At 47.0% G+C, this 18,830-nt stretch overlaps 1 protein-coding gene across 4 annotated transcripts; it reads left to right on the plus strand.

Annotated features, from left to right (window-relative positions):
• The first annotated feature begins 346 nt into the window (after positions 1-346).
• PARK7 (Parkinsonism associated deglycase) lies at positions 347-17,103 on the plus strand. 4 transcript variants are annotated; one of them, XM_057695178.1, is made up of 7 exons: positions 347-482; positions 1,820-1,937; positions 3,314-3,415; positions 5,228-5,287; positions 6,140-6,209; positions 10,231-10,317; positions 16,496-17,103. In XM_057695178.1, the coding sequence occupies exons 2-7, from the start codon at positions 1,848-1,850 to the stop codon at positions 16,654-16,656; spliced, it is 570 nt and encodes a 189-aa protein (XP_057551161.1). In that variant the 5' UTR covers positions 347-482; positions 1,820-1,847; the 3' UTR covers positions 16,657-17,103. The 4 variants fall into 4 exon arrangements, with proteins under 4 accessions (XP_057551161.1, XP_057551152.1, XP_057551143.1 ...); XM_057695169.1 differs by lacking the exon at positions 347-482 and adding an exon at positions 692-843; XM_057695160.1 differs by lacking the exon at positions 347-482 and adding an exon at positions 697-854.
• The last annotated feature ends 1,727 nt before the right edge of the window (positions 17,104-18,830 follow it).

Genomic DNA, 18,830 nt, shown 5'->3' on the forward strand with positions numbered 1-18,830 from the left:
CACCTCGTGTGTCTCGCTCTGCCGTGGTGGTCTAGAACCCAATCTGCAGCATCTCCAAAGTCCACCTGGAGGTGCCCAAGCTACTGGTCAGCTGCCGGGCTAATCAAGTGGATGCAGCAGCAGCATTGGCTTCTTTAAAAAAACACTATTTTGAGACACGAACACACGTGCAATTAGCCACCGTAACCAATTCAGTCACAAGGGCACGCGTGACAGAGCGCGGGGAGCCCTCGAGGAGCCCTCACAGAGCTGAGGGGAGGCGGGAACAACGCACAGGGCGCGCTCAGCGCACAGAGCACGCGCGAAGGGACACGCCTACTGACGTCCTGGGAAGACGCGTGTTTACAGCCTGCCAGCGCGGCTCTCCCAACCCGCACAACACAGAGACATCTGGGCTGCCGCAAAAAAAAAACGGGTTAAATTCCGCGCGCGCCGGGGCACGCCGGACCGTGCCTCGTATGCGGGAGATTTCCGCAGGATGCGTGAGTCCACAAAACTCTCGTGGCGCCTGTTGTTCCAAATCCTATACGCAAAACCACCAGGGAAAACGCAGACGGTCCCCCTGGTTCTCCCGGGGGGCGGGGGGAGGCGGGTCCAGCCGGACGTGACGTAACGTGATGCGCGCGACCTGCGTCTGCGCAATGAGGAGCTGCGGGGGGAGGGGCCGGACGCTGGGCGGCGCGCGCCTGCGCAGTGCGGGACTGAGCCCGGAGCCCGGCGGCGCGCGTGCGTGCCGGCGTGCGTGCTTGCGTGCGTCCTGTTTTGGTTCGGTTCTGGCCCAGTCGTCCCTGGCGCAGCGGTGTCCCCGGGTCGGGCCGAGGCTCCGCGTTCGTGCGAAGAGAGGCGAGGATCAGGTCGGGGCCTAGGGGAGCGCGGCGCGTGCGCAGGCCGTGGCGCCGCGGGCCGCCCGCTGGACCTCGGGAGGGTCCCCGAGCTGGCGCGGACCCGGCCGGCGTCTGAGGAGCGAGCGGCCTCGCGGGATAAGCGGAGGGCGCCGTGCGGGGCGCCCGCGTCGCAGCGACGCGAAAGCTGCCAGAACTTGCATGCCTGGCACCCCACCAGCTTGGAGCTCGTGCATCCTGTGTTTGTTAACATCGTTTTACTAAAAGCTGTTTTGCACGGAAAACAAGTGGTGGAGAAGGGTTGGGCTAAAAGCTTTTCAGACCCTGACGCGGCAGCCGCGTTTACAGCGGCGTTGGCTAAGTGCGAAGAGAGCGTAGCTGGATTGAGTGTAGTGAGGGGGAATTCCCATTTTTCTCTGTTATTTAAAAGAAAAGAAAAAAAGGTATTCAAATCTTTAACGCTGTTAACCTCCCCCGAATTTTTAGTGCAGTTATTGGAACTAAAAAAAAAAAAAAAAAAAAAATCCCCTCCAAAAATCTCGGGCTAATTGCTAAAGACTGTATTTCGTTTCTTACCCATGAAATTTAGTCGTTTCTCTGTGAAATAGTACTTGAAAAAAGACGGCTTTGTATCTCCCCCGCATGGTGTGAAATGAAAGGCCCATGTACTTGTGTCTGGGGAAATTTCATTTGCAATATATTATTAGAAATTGGATTTTTTTAAAACATGATGAAAGAAGAGCTTAACAATACCAACGTGTTAGCAACCCTCCTGGGTTTTCATCTCAAAAAACAGTAACTGAAATGCTATGTAAACCAATGTTAAGGTGCTTTTTTCATATTCAGCTGTGTTCGTCTATCAAAACCTTTTCCTTAGGAGGCACTTACTCTGCTTAAAAACGTTCTTAAGTTTCAAGTTGTTGGCTCTTACAGGGTTGCAGTGAAAGGTTGTTGAGATTTTGTCTTCTTTTTTTTAGTTAAGTCTTTAAAAATTACAACATAAAAATGGCTTCAAAAAGAGCTCTGGTCATCCTGGCTAAAGGAGCAGAGGAGATGGAGACGGTCATCCCTGTAGATGTCATGAGACGAGCTGGAGTAAGTCCCCCAAAGTTTTCTAGCCCTCCTCTCTTCGAAAACAGTTTTGGGTTAAGTCATTTTGAGTAAAGTAATAGTGTAGTTTATGAAATACTTCAAACATACCCAACAGTACAGAGACTACGTAGTAATAATAACCTGTCTACTGTCCACATTTAATACTTGTTAACATTTTGCCATATTCTTTCAGACCTGCTTCTTGAAGAACAAATGCTTTAAAGAAGTAAAGCATTGCAGAGCCCTCCTTGTAAATTTCTCTAATCCTATTCCCTTTCTGGCCCCAGAGATACCTGCCTGGGTCACAGTGACGTGAACCCATCCCATGCATGTCTTTAAAGTAGCATTAGACTGTGGTTCTCATTCTGCATGTCTGTGTTATTGACATGTATACGTGTGTATAACCATAGTGAATGCTTAAGTAGCGTTTACAGAGTGGTAGGTGTCATTCTAAGCACTTATATAAACTTTTTAAAATGTTACAACAACCCCACGTGTTAATTGTGATCCTCATGTTACAGTTGAAGAAATAGGCACAGAAATAATCAAAATTTGTAAGTAAAGTGCCCACATTTTAGTAAAGATACAGATCCAGTTTATTTAAAATTTCTGCTTAGAGAATTCCCTGGTGGTCCAGTAGTTAGGATTCCACCCTTCCACTGCAGGGGGCATGGGTTCCATCCTTGGTCAGGAAACTAAGATCCTGCAAGCCATGCTATGTGGTCAAATAAGATAAAATTGCTGCTTAGTATTGTGCTGTAGGAATATGCTTGGTCTGTCCACTCCTTTATTACATTGTTTCACAGCATTATAATGTAATATTCTTGTATAGATTTCCTTATTCACAGGTGTGGCAGTTTTTCTAGGCTCTATGCCTAAAAGGAGTCGCTAGTTGCATGGTTGATGTTACTAGATTTTGTCAAATGACTATGCAGAGTACTAATATGTGGGCCCACCAGCAGTGAGGAAAATTCCCCTTTTTCTCAGTATTGTCAACTTTGTAAATTTTTGCAAGGCAGAGTAGTATTTCGTTGTTTTATCTTGCATTTCTACCCTAAGAAAATAGCAACAGCAGCTTTGCAAGGTGGATTATGGATAGGACGATCATATAATTTATCACCCAAACCAGAACACTTGTGGGAGAAAGGTTGCTAAACCGACAGCGGGCTGGGACAGCATCTTTAATTCATAGTTCCCCGGGCTGACTGGGATAGATCTAGCGATTAAATATATTTAGCCAACTTAATAACCTAATGTCAGCATGGTTTTGTTGCAGTATTTCCTGCCAAGTTATTTTCAGACACCAGGCAGCTGTGAAAATGTTACTCTAAATTTATGTTTCAGTGTTCTTAAATATCATGATGACGTCTTTCTCTTAGATTAAGGTCACCATTGCAGGTCTGGCTGGAAAAGACCCAGTACAGTGTAGCCGAGATGTTGTCATTTGTCCCGATGCCAGTCTGGAAGATGCAAAGAAAGAGGTTTGTTCTCTGTACTTGGAATTATTCCTTTCTATGGCTTCTTTATCAGTTTCTTGAACTGTCTCTGGACTGCATCTAAGGCTGTTGTTAGCACAGACTTATTTTAAGAAAGTTCCTTTGCTTGGACGTCTTCAGCACTAAACTAAGCCCTGGGAAGTGGAGGACTTCACTTTTTTTCACTCTGTATCCACGGAACCTGGCAGGTCCCTGATACCGCCTGTGCTCAGTGTGGGTGGATGGACGGGACGCTTTCATCAGTGTTCTGGCTCATACAGGCAGCCTGGCCTCCTTATAATTACGTTACTTAGTATGAGAGAGTCATCTGCACATTTCCCATTCATTTCTTACTCTTTATTCGAAAGCTACTTCTGATCTTTATCAGTGACACAGACCTGGTTGTGTGATTCATTTTACATGGAACTAGTCATACTTGATTCGTGGTTGGATTAAGGGAGGAGTAATAGTTCTCTTTAAATTGTGTCACATTTTCAGTATCTTCAGAATTGTGGTTCTTTCTTTTGAGGGGGACCAACACTTTTGGGAATCTGTCAAGAGCTGTGGTCCCTTTCCTGAGAAGCATGCCCGCCCACACGTCCCAGACACTTTTGCACACGCTTTCACTGGGCTCAGGCTTCAGGGGCCGGTGTGACAGAAGTATGCCCTCTTGAAGCACAGATGTGGTAGAAAAGGAGGCAGAGCCCGCCCGTGGATGGCCTCCTGTGCCCTGCTGAGGAACCCGGGAGCGTGATGCCGCTGCCTAGCCCTCCTCGAATGCATAGAAAAGAGTGTGTTCCTTTCTAATAAATTCAGAGTTCAGTGCTAGATTGTGGAGAGTAAGAATACTTGTATTCATAAAACTTGTTGAAATTTTCTAAGTAGCAGGTTAAAAATGAGAGAGTCAAAGTAAATATTCCTTGCATGTTCTTTTTTGTCCTGTGGCGTCTGGGTATTTTAGAACAATGGTTACATCTTGTTCTGTTGTTTACTTCAGTTTCTAAAAGGCGTGAAAGAAATTCTATACTTCATAAATTTTGTATTTAAGTTTTGCTTGGTTTTAAAACAACATAGGACATTTTATAGTTTTTAAAAGTAGCTCTAAATAGCATATGTTGGACTAAAACTGTACTAAAGTTTCATTTTATAATTTGCTTAATGACTAAATTTTTAAAACTTTTTTAACATTTTAAAATACTGTATTAAACCAATTTCTATTTTGTAATTTCAGCAAGTTTGAAATTATTAGATTCTCAGGGTGTTTTGGTATCTGGGATACTAAAATAATGTGTCATTTTTATATCCCAAGTCCCATTTTTCATAAGTTTAAAAAAATTTTTTGTGCCTTTTAGAGTTTGTTTTTCTTTTAATTATTTATTACTGTGTACATTCTTGTTGAAAACAATTCATGTGGTGTAGACAAAGTCAAATGTTAAATGTCCCTTTCTCCTTCCCCCCTCCCCCCGCCCTGCGTCAGTTGGCAATCTGCTTTGTCCATGAATGTCTATGTATGTCACATGTATGTGGGGGGGGGGTGTAAGCCTGTACACACACATCTACATACACATATGTATTCTCTTTACAAGAATGAGGTCATGGTACACTTGCAATTCTGCAACATGGACATCGTTTCATGTTGTTGTATACAGATTTTCTGCATTTTTTTGCTAATTACAGTATTCCATTATAGAGAAACACCTTAATTTAACTGTTCTTCTGTGAGTGGTTTTTTGCTATGACCCATGTTTACTATATGAAAGTGTCACTGTTTAATGCTCATTTCTAATGAAACATTTTCACTGTCTTTGACTGTTACAGGGACCGTACGACGTGGTGGTCCTGCCAGGGGGTAATCTAGGTGCACAGAATTTATCTGAGGTAAAAACTGTAAAGAGAGTATTTCAGCATCTTGTATTCTGTTGATTTTGTTATTAAAGTATTTCAGGAGGGCTATGAATAGAATAGGAAAGGTGGAATTAAGAAAATGGTGTTCTAGCTTAATTTAAAAAAAATTTGTAATAACATTTACTAGAGAAGTAAGCGGAATTGGTGGAACAGTTATGAATAGATTCTGTGAATATCAAATGTAAGACTACTTTTTTTTCCCCCTCAACAGCAGCAGAATGATTAATTTTGTGCTTGTGAAGGGTGAAGCATAGAAAGATAAGAGATTGGCTGTCTGCTCAGCCATCGGGGTTAGGGAGGTTGCAGGGTGCTAGCTGCCAACTTGAATGAAAAATGGCCTAAAAGAAGCCACGTCTTCATTTTGTCTTACGTGAAGACAGTCTGCAGGAAGAAAGAGAGAGAGAGGTGGGAGGGGCAGGGCAGATAGAAGCTCGTGAAGCCAGTTGAATCAGACATTTGGGACTGCCGGGCCCTACTCCTCACTTTGCTGTCTGAAAACACCCAAAACAGCGCATTGCCTCCCTTCCATGTCTTTCTCCCTAGAGTACAAAGTGGCAAGAGTTAACATGCCCGAGGGCAGTTACTTTTCTCATCTTTAAGAAAAGGGCACCTTTTTCTTATAATAAATGCTTTGATTGGGTTTAAGGATGCAGAAACACCACGAATTTGGTAGTTTTTATATTGATGAGTTAGCAATATTGTTGAAAAACAGTCAAATGGAAGATCTTGTGGTTTAAGCTAAAATCAGATTCTACCAAAGTTTCCAGCCAGAGATTGGCTGCGGCTTACTGATAACGTGCTGTGTTCTTGATTTTCCTTGACTAGTCGCCTGCCGTGAAGGAGATACTGAAGGAGCAAGAAGAGAGGAAGGGCCTCATCGCTGCGATCTGTGCAGGTAACGTGCAGCGCCCTCCTGTGTTCAAGCGTGGTGTTGGCTTTCTTCAAAAAATATGTGATAGGGTCATTTGTAATTATAAGATTGTGTTCTCAGTACTTCTTCCCCTTCCTAAAGCACGAAGGGGGTCTGTTTTGGTGTATTTAGTTTGGGGCATGAGGTTGGTATCATTGCAGAAATGACTACAATTGTTCTGTTTTCTGCCTCTCCCTGCCTTTGGTCTGCATTCTGTGAAACTTAGTGTTTTTGGTGTTTGGTGGACCTGGAAGAAAACAAGCCCCCTCTGGAATTCAGTAAACAGCTTGTTACAGCAAATCCAGGTGCCAGGAAGTACTGCCCGCACAGGGTCAACAAGAATTGGGCCAGCATGACGTCACAGCTCTGCCCTGTGCTTGCCCTGGTGGCTTCCTGCCTGATCCCCAGTGTTGAGCGCTGGGTCTTAGTGGCTGTATTTTCTGCCGCTTAATTAGGTTGTTGGTGGTTTGTAGATGTCTCCACACCTTTGAAACCTAGTGATACTTCGGTTTTTGGTACCATTTTAAAGTCCATCCTTTTTGCTCTCATATCAGACAGGATTGTGTCATCTGGCATTTTTTTCATTGTGTAATTTTGGCAGGTTCCTTCCTTATTCATAGGTCTTCATTAAATGTTTGTCAAAAGAGCGAATAAACGAATGTATGGATGGTTAGATAAAATGACGCATTGGTATTTTGTTCAGTACAATAGACTTTTTAAAAGAAGTCCTGGGCCGGGGACCCTGGGGACTGTGCATTAGAGCAGTGGTTCTCTCCAAAGGGTTTGTGAGAGCAGAGCAGACACTTTCAACCCATTATTTGCCTTTTTGCTTCTTATTCTCACAGGAGTGACATCAGAGTATGATGGTGTCACCATTCAGGGCATGGCTTGTGTATTCAAGTACTCTTAAGTTGTAAACCTTCTGCAGTTTTAGTTTCTAGCATGGCAGTTATTGATAAATGTAACTCGCATAATAGCAGAAGGGTCCTGATACCTGAATGTTTGAGAACCTCTGCATCAGAGGCCAGGAAGGACGGAGGGGCAACCACCTGGCAGGCCCTGTCCTTGGGTTCCAGTCAGCACTGACCTGCGACCTGCCCTTGTGACTCAGGGATTTCTCTCTGCTGAAGGACACTGCAGCCCAAACAGCTGCACCCCTGCTCGTGGAGGAAGACATAGGTGCTGTCAGGTGTATAAGGACTTAGTCCAGTCCACCCCCACTCTACCCCAGACAGAGTGCTGACCCCTCACCTCTGCCTCATTCTTAGTGCTTTAACCGAAGGAAGAAAGGAAAGGTTTGGGCTGGGTTTGTCCCCTTAGGACTCTGCTGCAAGTAAAAACTAGGTGTCAGTTTGTTATTTTGTGTCACTGAGGTAGCAGAATTAGCCACATCTGCTTCCCGGTTTTGTGTTCAGGCAGACTTGAATCCCATGCGGCTGTGGCGCACAGGCCTTGTCGTTAGTTACAGCCATGTTGTACAGTCAACGGTGCTGGTGATATGCTGTCTTGTCGAATGTCTGGCACTGCCCTGCTGGGTGCTGCACAGAACAGGAGAAGCGTGATGGTGTGTTAAGGACATTGCAGTAACTCGAGTATGAGCGACAGATTGGAACGAGTGATGGAAGAGATTCGGGTGTTTAAATCAGCAAATGAGAAGAAGATGATTCTTAAATGTTGCAGTTAGGAATTGGGAACGGTTTATTGAAGATATATTAGCTTAACCCCTAATATTGAGTGAATGCTAGAGACAGAAATTGGAAGGGAGGCTGTCTTGAGAAGAAAATAAAACGAAGGTCACTGTGGGTGGGGGAGGGGGAAGGACGCCTGGAGGTGACAGAGCCTGCAGTTGGCAGATGCTGGGTTCCAGGTACATACTCACCTGGAGAGGCAGAGGGATGGCCCTGGTGTTCTTTATGTAAATCACCACATGGTGGTGCTGTTAGCCATCTCCTTGGCCTCCCAAGACGATTCTGTCCACTGTGCCCTCTGCTCCCTGGACCCTCTGCTGCCTGCTCAGAGCTGGACCCCTGCTGCAGACTCGGCCACGTTTTATCTGTCAGAATCTCAAGTAATAGGAGTAGTTAAATACCTCCTCTAGCTTTCCAGCTAGGATTCTTTTTATATATGTATGTTTCTTTTATATAAATTTATTTATTATTTATTTATTGGCTGTGTTGGTGCTTCGTTGCTGTGCGCGGGCTTCTCATTGTGGTAGCTTCCCTTGTTGTGGAGCACAGGCTGTACGTGAATGGGCTTCAGTAGTTGCAGCATGCGGGCTCAGTACTTGTGGCTCGTGGGCTCTAGAGCACAGGCTTAGTTACTCCACAGCATGTGGGATCTTCCCGGACCAGGCATCAAACCCGTGTCCCCTGCATTGGCAGGCGGGTTCTTAACCACTGCACCACCAGGGAAGTGCTCCAGCTAGGATTCTTGCCCCAAAAAGCAGTAATTATGAGCTTACTGTACAGTTATTAACGTTATTATAGGCAGCAGTTTTATCACCTGCAGGGAGCAGCCTCAAAATTCCTGACTCACTGGTGACCACTGTCCTCACATACAATCAGTCACCTCTTGAAGTCTGCTTTAAAATATGTAATAATACAGGAAGTTATTTCTTTTTAAAATCTTACAAAATAAGAATTAAAGGTAATTCATGAACCCATCACATAAAACTTGAGATAATTACTCAATTTTTACAAACACTCAAGATTTGCTACCAAGCATAGCTCTCGTATGCAGAGTACAAGCAAGGAGAAAGGAGACATCAAGTATATTTAGGAGGTTTTTGATTTAAGATAAAGGAGGACTTGGTCTGAAACTGACACCTGGTGTTAGACAGAAAGCTTATGTAATTACCTGTTATTTGTTTGGTCTTCCTATTGGTAGCTGCTAAGATCTGAGGAGCCTGTAGGTCTGTTATATAACTACTCTTTCCTTGGAACTGTGTTGAAAATGAAAGGTCATAAGAGCAAGTGCTTGGGTTTGCTGGAGCTGAAGTGTGCAGGGTCTGTCCTGGGATCCTAGCCACAGTGCCCTAACCATTTAGAAGGTTGTGGTGCTCTTCTGAAGTTTTTCTAGGTGTGACATTAGGCTTTAGGGACTTTTTGTTTTGTTATTTTTTGGTGGCTTAGAGAAAAGTAGAAAAACTGCTTTTTAAAAAAGTTTTAAAATAACAGAGGTATAAAACCTTTTTGGTTTTAGTCGCTATTTGAGGACTGCTACCTACAAAATATGTTTGTGAGTATCAATGAAGTTGACCATTCCTAAAAATGTCAAGTGAGCACCCGCATATTTTTTTTTAACCTTCATTTTAAGAGGGAGGGCATAGAGGACCACAGCGGGCATTTGTGCAGGGTTCTGCGCTTAGGTGCATAGTTGTAAGAAAGAAACGCCGGTGCCTTTGTATCTGAGACACATGGGCTTTCACAGGTGTCTCCTTTGGGGCTGGGACAATGTCCTGTTCATTTTAATCATCCTACTGCCTGGTATGTTTGGATATACAGTTGGATGAGTGCTCATTTTTCATTCTCAAGTAGAAAAATAAAACTAGTCTGTAGAATAGCAGTCAAGCCCAAAGTTTCGGAGGGTACTGGTTGCCTTTAATGTGTAACTAAGTCTTCCATCTGCAAAGGGTAAGGCAGGAGGTGTAGCCCTGGGTGGTCTCCCCCTCCTTGGTACCCCTGTTACACTTGCAGCCCATCCCTCGAGGGGGCAGGATCTGTTTATCTGTCTGCTCCTCGGGTATAAAGGTAGATCTTTTTGATTAATTTGATCAAATTTTTGATTAAATCTTACTGAAGTGTTTTGAGTTTGTATGTTTTTGCCACACGTGCTCAGCAGATGATCTATTATAAACATACTTTACCTGTCGTGCTAAGAAGTGTTTAATTTCAGAGTCATAAATATATTTTAGGTAAGATTTTGAAGAATATTTTTGCTGCTACAGTTTTTAAAACCTGGGTTTCCTGTGTGTACTCCTAAATCTTTTCATTCATTTTCTTTTTAGGTCCTACGGCTCTGCTGGCTCATGAAATAGGTTTTGGAAGCAAAGTCACAACACACCCACTTGCTAAAGACAAAATGATGAATGGAAGTAAGTACATGCTTGTATTCTAATGTTCAAAAAGAGCTACTCAAAAAGCTGTACGGATAGCGTCGTTTCCCATAGGGATTCGCTGTGCGTTGGGGTGTGATGTGTTCCTCCCTTTCTTTGCAAGTGTTTTAATGAGAGAGACAGGCTAATGGAGCAGGTCTCTGCATATGTGTACCCTAGCGGGGGCGTAGGGGCTGAGCCAAAGGCCACCCGGGCTCGTGGTGGTCACAGATTGAAGTGGTTGCAAAATGCCAGTTTAACTAGTAGTTTTGCTAAATACTTTGCCAGCAGCCTGAGGATAAATTTTAAACCATGATAGCAATTTCAGGATGTGCCCTTTTGCCCACAGTCCAAAGTAAAATGGACATTGCTCCCTCCCTCCAGAGGAGGCCCTGGGTGGCAGGCAGGCCTGTTCCTTACCGACGGGCTTCTTTTATAAATATCAGCTAGACATTTTAACTTTGATTCATATATTTTTATGAAAACAGTTTCTATTCATGGTAAAAAAAAATGCAAGCAGTATGGAAAGGGGTGAAGTAAAAGTAAATATTTCTCTTCTAACTTCCTCACCACCTTTCTGCTTTTCAGATTTAACTTCTGTTACGTTTCCTGTGAAACTCTAGAATTTTCTGTGCACATACTCATCTTTTATAGTTTCATATTTTTACTCAAATGAGATCTAGTAAATATATTCTACAACTTTTTTTTTAACCTAACATTATAACCTTTTTTGGTAATTTATCAAATTTTTTAAAAATTCTCTTATGCTTTTACGTGGAGGTTATTTTTAAAAAGCATGTCATGGTCTCTGCCTTCTAAGAGTTAAAAGCTTGCAGAGACGTGCATCAAATTAAAATATACAGGCAGTGTGTAATTAACAGCTAGACAATGTAACCAAACTCCTGGACGTACAGCTGTGAGGCCACTGCTTCTTGGTGTGACATTCAGAGCACTAGCTAGGTAGTGTCTTTAGCCAGGTGCTGTCTTCCTCTGCCACCTGTCCCTGGAGTACACATCACAGGGAGGCAGAGACCCTGGAACATGCAGAGAGAAAGGAAAATCACACTGGTGTGGATAAGTGCAGGGGAATCAGAAATTCCCACTTAGAGGCCAAAAGTGGCTCAACGGGCATTTAGCCAGTGAGGAGACTGAGTGACGGGCTCCATTTAAAATACCCACCAACCAGAAACCAGTGGCGAAATAAAGAGACTAATAATATCAAAAGCAGATTTGAAAATAGCTGATACATTTGCTCGCCTGTCTCGGTTCTGCTCTGGCCTTATTCTGAACTAAAAGTAGGACGATTAACATTTTTTCTTATGTTGATCCTTTCATAGCAAAGTAAAGTGATGCATTTTCATTTTACTACCTTTAAAAAAAAATAATAGACCTTATTTTTTAGAGGAGTGTTAGGCTCACAGCAAAAGTAAGCAAAAGATACAGCGTTTTCATAAGGCCCCTGAACCCCCACCCCATCTCCCTCACCGTCGGTTTCCTCCCCCACTAGACAGTACCTTATTACAGTTGATGAATGTGCCCTGGCATCACCACCCAGAGTCCATGGTTTACGTTAGGGCTCACTCTTGGTGTTGGACATTCAGCATATTCTTAAATCTGATCTAAAGTAGTATTTTCTTGAAAAGTCTATAATTTTATTTTAGTTGATAGATACTAAGTTGTCAATAAAACCATCTGTGATTTTTTTTTTTTTAAGGCACTGGCTTCTGGGCATTTTTTAATGTAGGGAATTTAATTTACTTTGAGCTGGTGGAGTGGTTTTGGTCAGAAAGAACGGAATCGGGCTCCCTTTAGCAGTTATGACGCGTGAGAAGGAAGGAGTGGAACGTGTTCCCCGTTACCTGCACGTGTATCTTTTGTGGCTCTTTCCTTGTAAAGCCTCAGGAAGGTGAGGCTGAGCAGAAGTGGAAAAAGATGAGATTGTTAACTCTGGGGCACCTGCAGCGCACATTCACATGGGTTATCTGGAGCCGTGCAGCCCCGGCACCCAGCATGGCAAGCATTGGATTCACTGATGAAGATACAGGCTTGGGGAGGTGAGGCTGCTTGTTGGAGCCGTGCCAGAACTGGGGCCCCACCTCTGTCCTGGTGAGGCCCCCACACACTTAAGTTCCCAGCATTGGATTCAGTCCTCTTACAAGTAAGTCCTCTTGCAAGAAAAAACATTTGCAGTTTCTGCCCCTTCAGAACATTCTGAGAAGTGGAGCTGAAATCACTTCCTGGGTGTCTCCTCCGGGAGGCCCTTCTGCTTGTGCTCATAGTGAATGTCGTATTAAGATCCTTATGACATTTTTTACTCAAATAATCCAGTCTGAAGGACAGAATGTTTCCGTTTCTCAGCTTTAAAATAAGTTGTAACTTCAGAGTTTTTTCTATTCTCGCTTGTCGGTTGTTTTAGTGTCTGAATGCCTGCTCCCAGGGAAGAGCAGCGGCTCTGGAGCCCGTGACGTGGGTGTGGCTCCAGCCCCAGCCCTCACTGCCACCGTGGGCAGGTTCCATAATGTCGCCGAGCCTCCGTTTCCTCATCTGTCACCTGAGGTTGACGGGAGCCCTTGCCTCTTAGGCTCCGTGGGTTAGGATGTCACGCACCTAGGAGCTTGTGCGGAAGGGCCCGCCCGTGAGAGCCTGGCTCAGGGCTGAGTGCTGGGGACACAGCAGTGACCAGGCGGCCATCCCCCGGCCATGTCTGCAGTAAAGACACCACCACTTCATGCTGGTGTTTGGTTTGGTTGGATTCCCGCAGTGGTCCTGTTAGGTCCTATAAAACCCCCATTTAACAGAAGAGAAAAAGGAGGCTCAGAGAGACCAGACGGCTGCTACGTGGCAGTTATGGGGATCTGAGCCCAGAGCTGCTGTGCTCAGGGGTCACGGCTTTTCCTCCGAGAGCCAGAGTCTCAGGCTCTCCGGGACTCCGGTCTCTGCGGCAGCTCCTCCACCTGTGGCGCCCGGACCACATAGGTGAGGGGTGTGGGTAAAAGTAGCCATTAGTTGCTGCCCCCTTGCCCTGGTACCCCAGTCGCTTCATCTCTGGGCTTTGAGAGAGGCTTGGGGGTGTTGGCTCAGTTACAAGAAGCACGTGCCCTATGTGGGTTGACCGGGAATTGGCTGCAGCGGGTGCTTTCCTTCATTGTCACCACTAGGTGGAGGTGGTCGTCAGTAGACCGTTCGCTCTTCCTGGTAGAGACTTTGAGAACCACAGAACCTTTAAACATCTTTAAGCAGTTTAGGCTGTATTTGTAATATTTTACCCATAAAGAGGCTGTTAAATGAACCGTTTAGAGCCATGCCTCCCACTCTCCTGTTGGTCTCAGCTCCAGGAGGCCTAGCCCAGCCAGTTTCCTATTCAGCATTTAAAATGATCCTTAACCATCAGTAAAGGAGGTTAGATGAGGAAAATCTCTCCCTCTCAAACCAGGGATTCTCTTTTTTCTATAAAAGTGTAACTAGGAAGTTTTTCATGTGCTGTAGTCCGTTATTTCAGTGGTGACTTGATTTATAATAAGGTCAGGAAGACGTAAATCACTGCAGGTGTTGTCTGTCCACTTGGAAAGGACACAAGCCTCAGGATGTGGTTTCTGAAGCTCGTTAACGCAGCAGAAGCATCTTGCTGAAGAGGCTTTTTCTTATTTAATTAACTTATTTGGCTGCATCAGATCTTTGTTGCAGTTTGTGAGCTCAGTAGTTGTGACATGCGGGCTCTCTAGTTGTGGCTCATGGGCTTAGTTGCCCTGTGGCATGTGGAATCTTAGTTCCCTGACCAGGGATCAAGCCCACGTTCCCTGCATTGTAAGGCGGTTTCTTAACCACTGGACCACCGGGAAATCCCAGGAGACATTTTTCTGTTTGTGTTCACTGAGCAAGTGGTGCGTGTGCTTTGGGCCTGGCTCTACCTGCAGGGACTGGGTGTGGGGGGATTTCACTGACGACCCTCATGTGCTTTTGATCCCTGCCCTGAGTGCGTTTGTCCCTCGTGCCCCATGTCACTGAGTGGTGCCTCCATCCACCCAGTTGCCCGGGTCAGGCGGCTGAGAGTCATCCCTGAGGTCTCTCTACATCGTCCTTCCCCAAGGTCTGGTTGTTTTACTTCCACGATACATCTCAGGCCTTCGTTTCCTTTCCGTTGCCACTGTCACATCCAGGTCACCGTTCACTCCCTTCTGGATGTGGGTTCTTTTCCGTCTCCCCCTGGCTCCTTCCGGCCCAGTCTCTGTGCACAGACCAGGCCCCAGGGCTCATGCACCATGACGTGGAGTTCAGGGTCACCTTGAGGTGCTGGAGAACGTTGGCAAAGGCTTCTCATGCAGGGGAACCGGCTGGCTCTGGTTTGCACTTTGGGAAGGTGGTGCTGAGCGTGGCAGGAAGGGCAGCCGGAAGGGAGGCTGCACGCAGAGGTCCTGCGTTAAGGCAGCAGGACCTTCGTTCGTTCTTTCATTCACCTCACACTTGGGGGCACCTCCTTGGTGCCATTACTATTCTGGGCCAGACAGGCAGGTGAAGGCACAGCGCTTTGCAGAATAGACGGTAAACGGGACAGGTTGTCTCCTCGTTGCTGGGAGGTGCTGTGATGTAGGGACCCGGGACCTGGATCAGAGAGGGGTCACAGATGCCCTGTCTGAGGGGTTGGTGCTGATGCTGAAACTGAGGGATCCAGTTGCTGAGAAGAGCTTTCTGAAGGGCAGAGGGAGCAGCCCAGGGCCCCCCCCCCCCCCCCCCCCCCCCAGGGTGGGAAGGAGTGCGGTGTGCCTGGTGACAGCTCCAGGCGGGCGAGTGGGTGATGGGGCAGGTTGCGGGAGCAGTGGGGCCAGGCCACGTGGCGCACTGCTGCACATGAGGAGTTGGAGCCTGGTGCTGCGTGCAGTGGCACGGTTGTTGCCCGTCTGGTGTGGAGGACGAGAGCTGGGGGAGCCGGTGCGGGGAGTCCCAGCTCTGCCCTGAGACTTGCCCGGAGGTGGTGTCGTTCACCTCATGCAAATATAGGAGAAGTTCATTTCTTATTACGCTGGCAGAAATACAGCCGACAGGGCCACAGAAGGAAAGTAGTCCCTGGCAGGGGAGCGTGGTTTTCCCTCCACACGCGTACATCCCTCCCCGCCCTCGGTACATCCTGTGTGCTTTTTGGTTGTTTGATTTGGAGGCAGCAGAGAGTGTGTATTACCCAGGTAGACTGTATCACAGGTGGTTTCTACCTTCAACACCAGGTCACCCTCATCCCCCTTCCCTCCAGCATTTTGTAGGGAAGGAAAAATAATTTTCCCCCTACTTTTCTGAGTTCTTAGTTAAGACCCCTGTAAAAAAAAAAAAAGGGTTAATAAGAGAAAAGCAAGTTTATCGACGTGTATACTTCATGGGAAAATGAGTAACTCCCTGAGATGGCTTAGAATTCTGGCTTAAAAACCATCTCAATAGGAAAGGGGGGCGGGGCAGGTAGGCCTCTCAGTGGAGAGTGACTGGCTCTTAGGAAAGATGAAGGGGCCCTTAGAAGAGTAGATGGGAGGAATGATCGTTTGTGACAGTTTGTCTGGGTGTGGTGTCAACTTCTAGTTTTCTGTGCTGGTTGATGACACTCCCAGGAGGGGATTTATGAGTTCTTTTTGGACGATGTGTTTTTAGGCAGGAAAGGGGATTCAGAGAAAGCCTCTCCCTTTCCCTGCCTGTGCTGTTTTTCAAGTGATTTCAGCTCAAATGACGAATATACCAGAGCAGCCTATTTTGGGGTGGCGTGTCCTGAACTCTTACAGTCATATCTTGGGGTGCATATTCTCTACCCTTCAGTTCACAGAATTGACACTTGCATGTGTCGAGGAATAGAAGCGTGAGTGTTAGCATTCACTCCGGCCTCCCCCTCACACGTATGAGGTCTCAGGGCTGCATTAAACTCCCATGTGTTTTATGCTTCGTTTCAGCAGCTGTTAGCTTCTCCTGCTCTTTGCTGCGCATGGCGGCCTCAGTGTCTTCCTGCTGTGCTTCCAGAACTGGGAGTGCCTGGTTAAGTTGCGAGGGACGGGCTGCAGTGTTGTTGGGGGGTGTTTGCTCGCTTGTTTAAGTGTTTGGATTCTCGTGAGACCAGTGGGTGCTGTAAGGGAACAAACTGCTGTGTGGTGCTCCTTGCTGTCCAGCGTGGCCCATGAGAACGTAACCCTTTTCTGTTTTTGTTTTGAAGGTCATTACAGCTACTCAGAGAACCGTGTGGAGAGGGATGGCCAGGTCCTCACCAGCCGCGGGCCGGGAACCAGCTTCGAGTTCGCTCTGGCGATTGTCGAGGCGCTGGCTGGCAAGGAGGTGGCCGACCAAGTGAAGGCCCCGCTTGTTCTTAAAGATTAGAGCAGAGGTTTGATAGTGGGTTAGAGAAGTAGGCCGTTTGTGATCCATCCTCACCGCATTTGCTTTAAACTAGAAAGGGGGGGGTCACTGTGCAGGGACCCCGTCGTCACCATACCCGCCAAGTGTGGCTGTGACGTGACAGCTGCACAGAGATTCCTCAACCTGCAGTCCTGTCCCCACGTTTCTGAACCTTGATTACAGAATAAATGGGGCATTTCGCAAGCTACCGCGTGTTCCTCCTTCTACCTCTGGTCTCCGTTTTCTTGTGTGAAACCTGTTGACTGTCAGCTTCATTTGCTGCTCTTAACTATTGATACAGCTGCTGAGATGAATGAACAGGGAACACGTTTTACACAGCAGGGCGGAAAAGCATAAAACAGAAATCGAAGAGGCTTGTGACTTTTCTCCCGTTCATTAACTGTGTCTCTAAGATGCGATTAAAAAATACCAATGAAGTTGGCTGCACTGGCGAATTTTTGTAAGCTAATTCCTCACCTCCCGTTGCAGGAAAGTCCTGAGATTGGAATGGAAAACTTTTCAAGGCTGGCCTGGCCTGTTCTCCCTTCCTCAGGTAACAGCACCCGGCTGTTCCAGCCTGCAGTCCACCCAGCTCCTGCCTGTAGTGGGTGAGACACACTCGGGCCTGGCACGCAGCCCAGGCCCGGCCAGTCAGCCTGATGGACCCTGACCATGGGCCCCGGTGAGACCCATCAGCCAGTGAGATTCAGCGCTGGGGCCTCCGCCCGCAGCCCTGCCGGCGGGGGTTCTCTCTGCTGGGTGGTCAGGAGGACCACCCTGAGAGAGGCTGCAGCATGAGAGGTGGGAAGCTCAGAACGTGACTGACCCAAGATCCGTCTACACCTGAAGCAGAATGACACCTGGGCTTGTGAACAGGAGTCAGCAGATTCCCTTGGCTTTTTTGTTTGTTTCGTCACTTATAAGTGACTGATGAGACGCAGAGGAGCTAGGTAGTGGGCAGGCTTCTGAAGGTGGAGGGGTGAGCTGCTGAGGAAAACTGCCGAACCACAAATGCACTTTGCTGGGTGGTCTCCTCGCTGCCCATCCCTTCTTCCCCCCACTCCTGTCCCCTCCTGCCTTCCTTCCTAGGGCTCAGTGCAAACATCAGTAAACTTTCTGAAAAGCCCAGGCCAGGTGGAAGATGTTTTAGACACGTGGGCTATGAAGTCTCACAAGTGCTCAGCTCTGTCCTGGCAGCACAAAAGCAGCCACAAGCGCTCCAGGCCGTCAGGACAGCCATGCAGCAAAACCTCGTTTACCAAAACAGGCAGCAGTGGGGATTGGGCCCTCAGGCTGCCGACCCCTGAACCAGAAGATGTTAATTATTAGAAACGCAATCGCGCGGTGTGATAAGCTGTGATGGTGTAAAGAGGATGCCAGGGAGAGAACAGGAGAGACTGCGCGAGGGGTGGGGGCCTCTGAGGACATGAGGTTCAGCTGAGACCCAAGGTGAGGTCAGATTGGGTCCCTTTGCAGCCATCGGCTGTGCTGTACTGTGTGCTGAGCCCATTCCTGGTGCTGGAAGAGCCGTTGGGAGACACAGTCTGATCTCTTGGAGCTAATACGTGGGATTGGGAGAGAGGAAAAAATCTGTGTTCTATGAAGAAAAGCAGAGTAAGGAAGCAGTGACGGGGATGTTTTCTGCAGGGTGTGTAGAGGAGGCCTCTTTGAAAAGACACCTGAGGGGAAATCTGGAGAGGTCAGGGTCTGAGTGAGGCAGGTATCTGCTGAGAGCATTCCAGGAAGAAGAAACAGGAAGAGCAAAGGCCCTGAGGCAGGAGCACTGCGGTGCGGTGCGGAGGGCGGATCTTGGGGGATGGGGGTGGGGTTGGAGAGTTAGCTGGCGCCCAGGTGGGGACCCCTGGAGGAGGGCCCTGATCCTTCTCAGCTCAGAGGCTCGCTCTGTTGAGAGGGGACCCCACAGGGTGCAAGTGTGAGGACCCCATAGGTGGGCACCCACGTGGTGAGAAAAGCCATTTCCACATTTCCAACTGGAACACAAAGTCAGGTGGAGACTGTCCTGAGCTGGAGAAGGAGTCCTTGGGTAGGAGGGGTGAATTTGGAGTTCGGATCAAATTCGAATGGTCTGTAAAATATACTTCCAATAAAGAAAGAAAAGCTCGAAACCTGTTACTTTGGAAGTCCCAAATTAGTGA

This window comes from Hippopotamus amphibius, chromosome 1 (assembly GCF_030028045.1).
Source record: "Hippopotamus amphibius kiboko isolate mHipAmp2 chromosome 1, mHipAmp2.hap2, whole genome shotgun sequence".
In the NCBI taxonomy this organism is placed as follows: Eukaryota; Metazoa; Chordata; class Mammalia; order Artiodactyla; family Hippopotamidae; genus Hippopotamus; species Hippopotamus amphibius.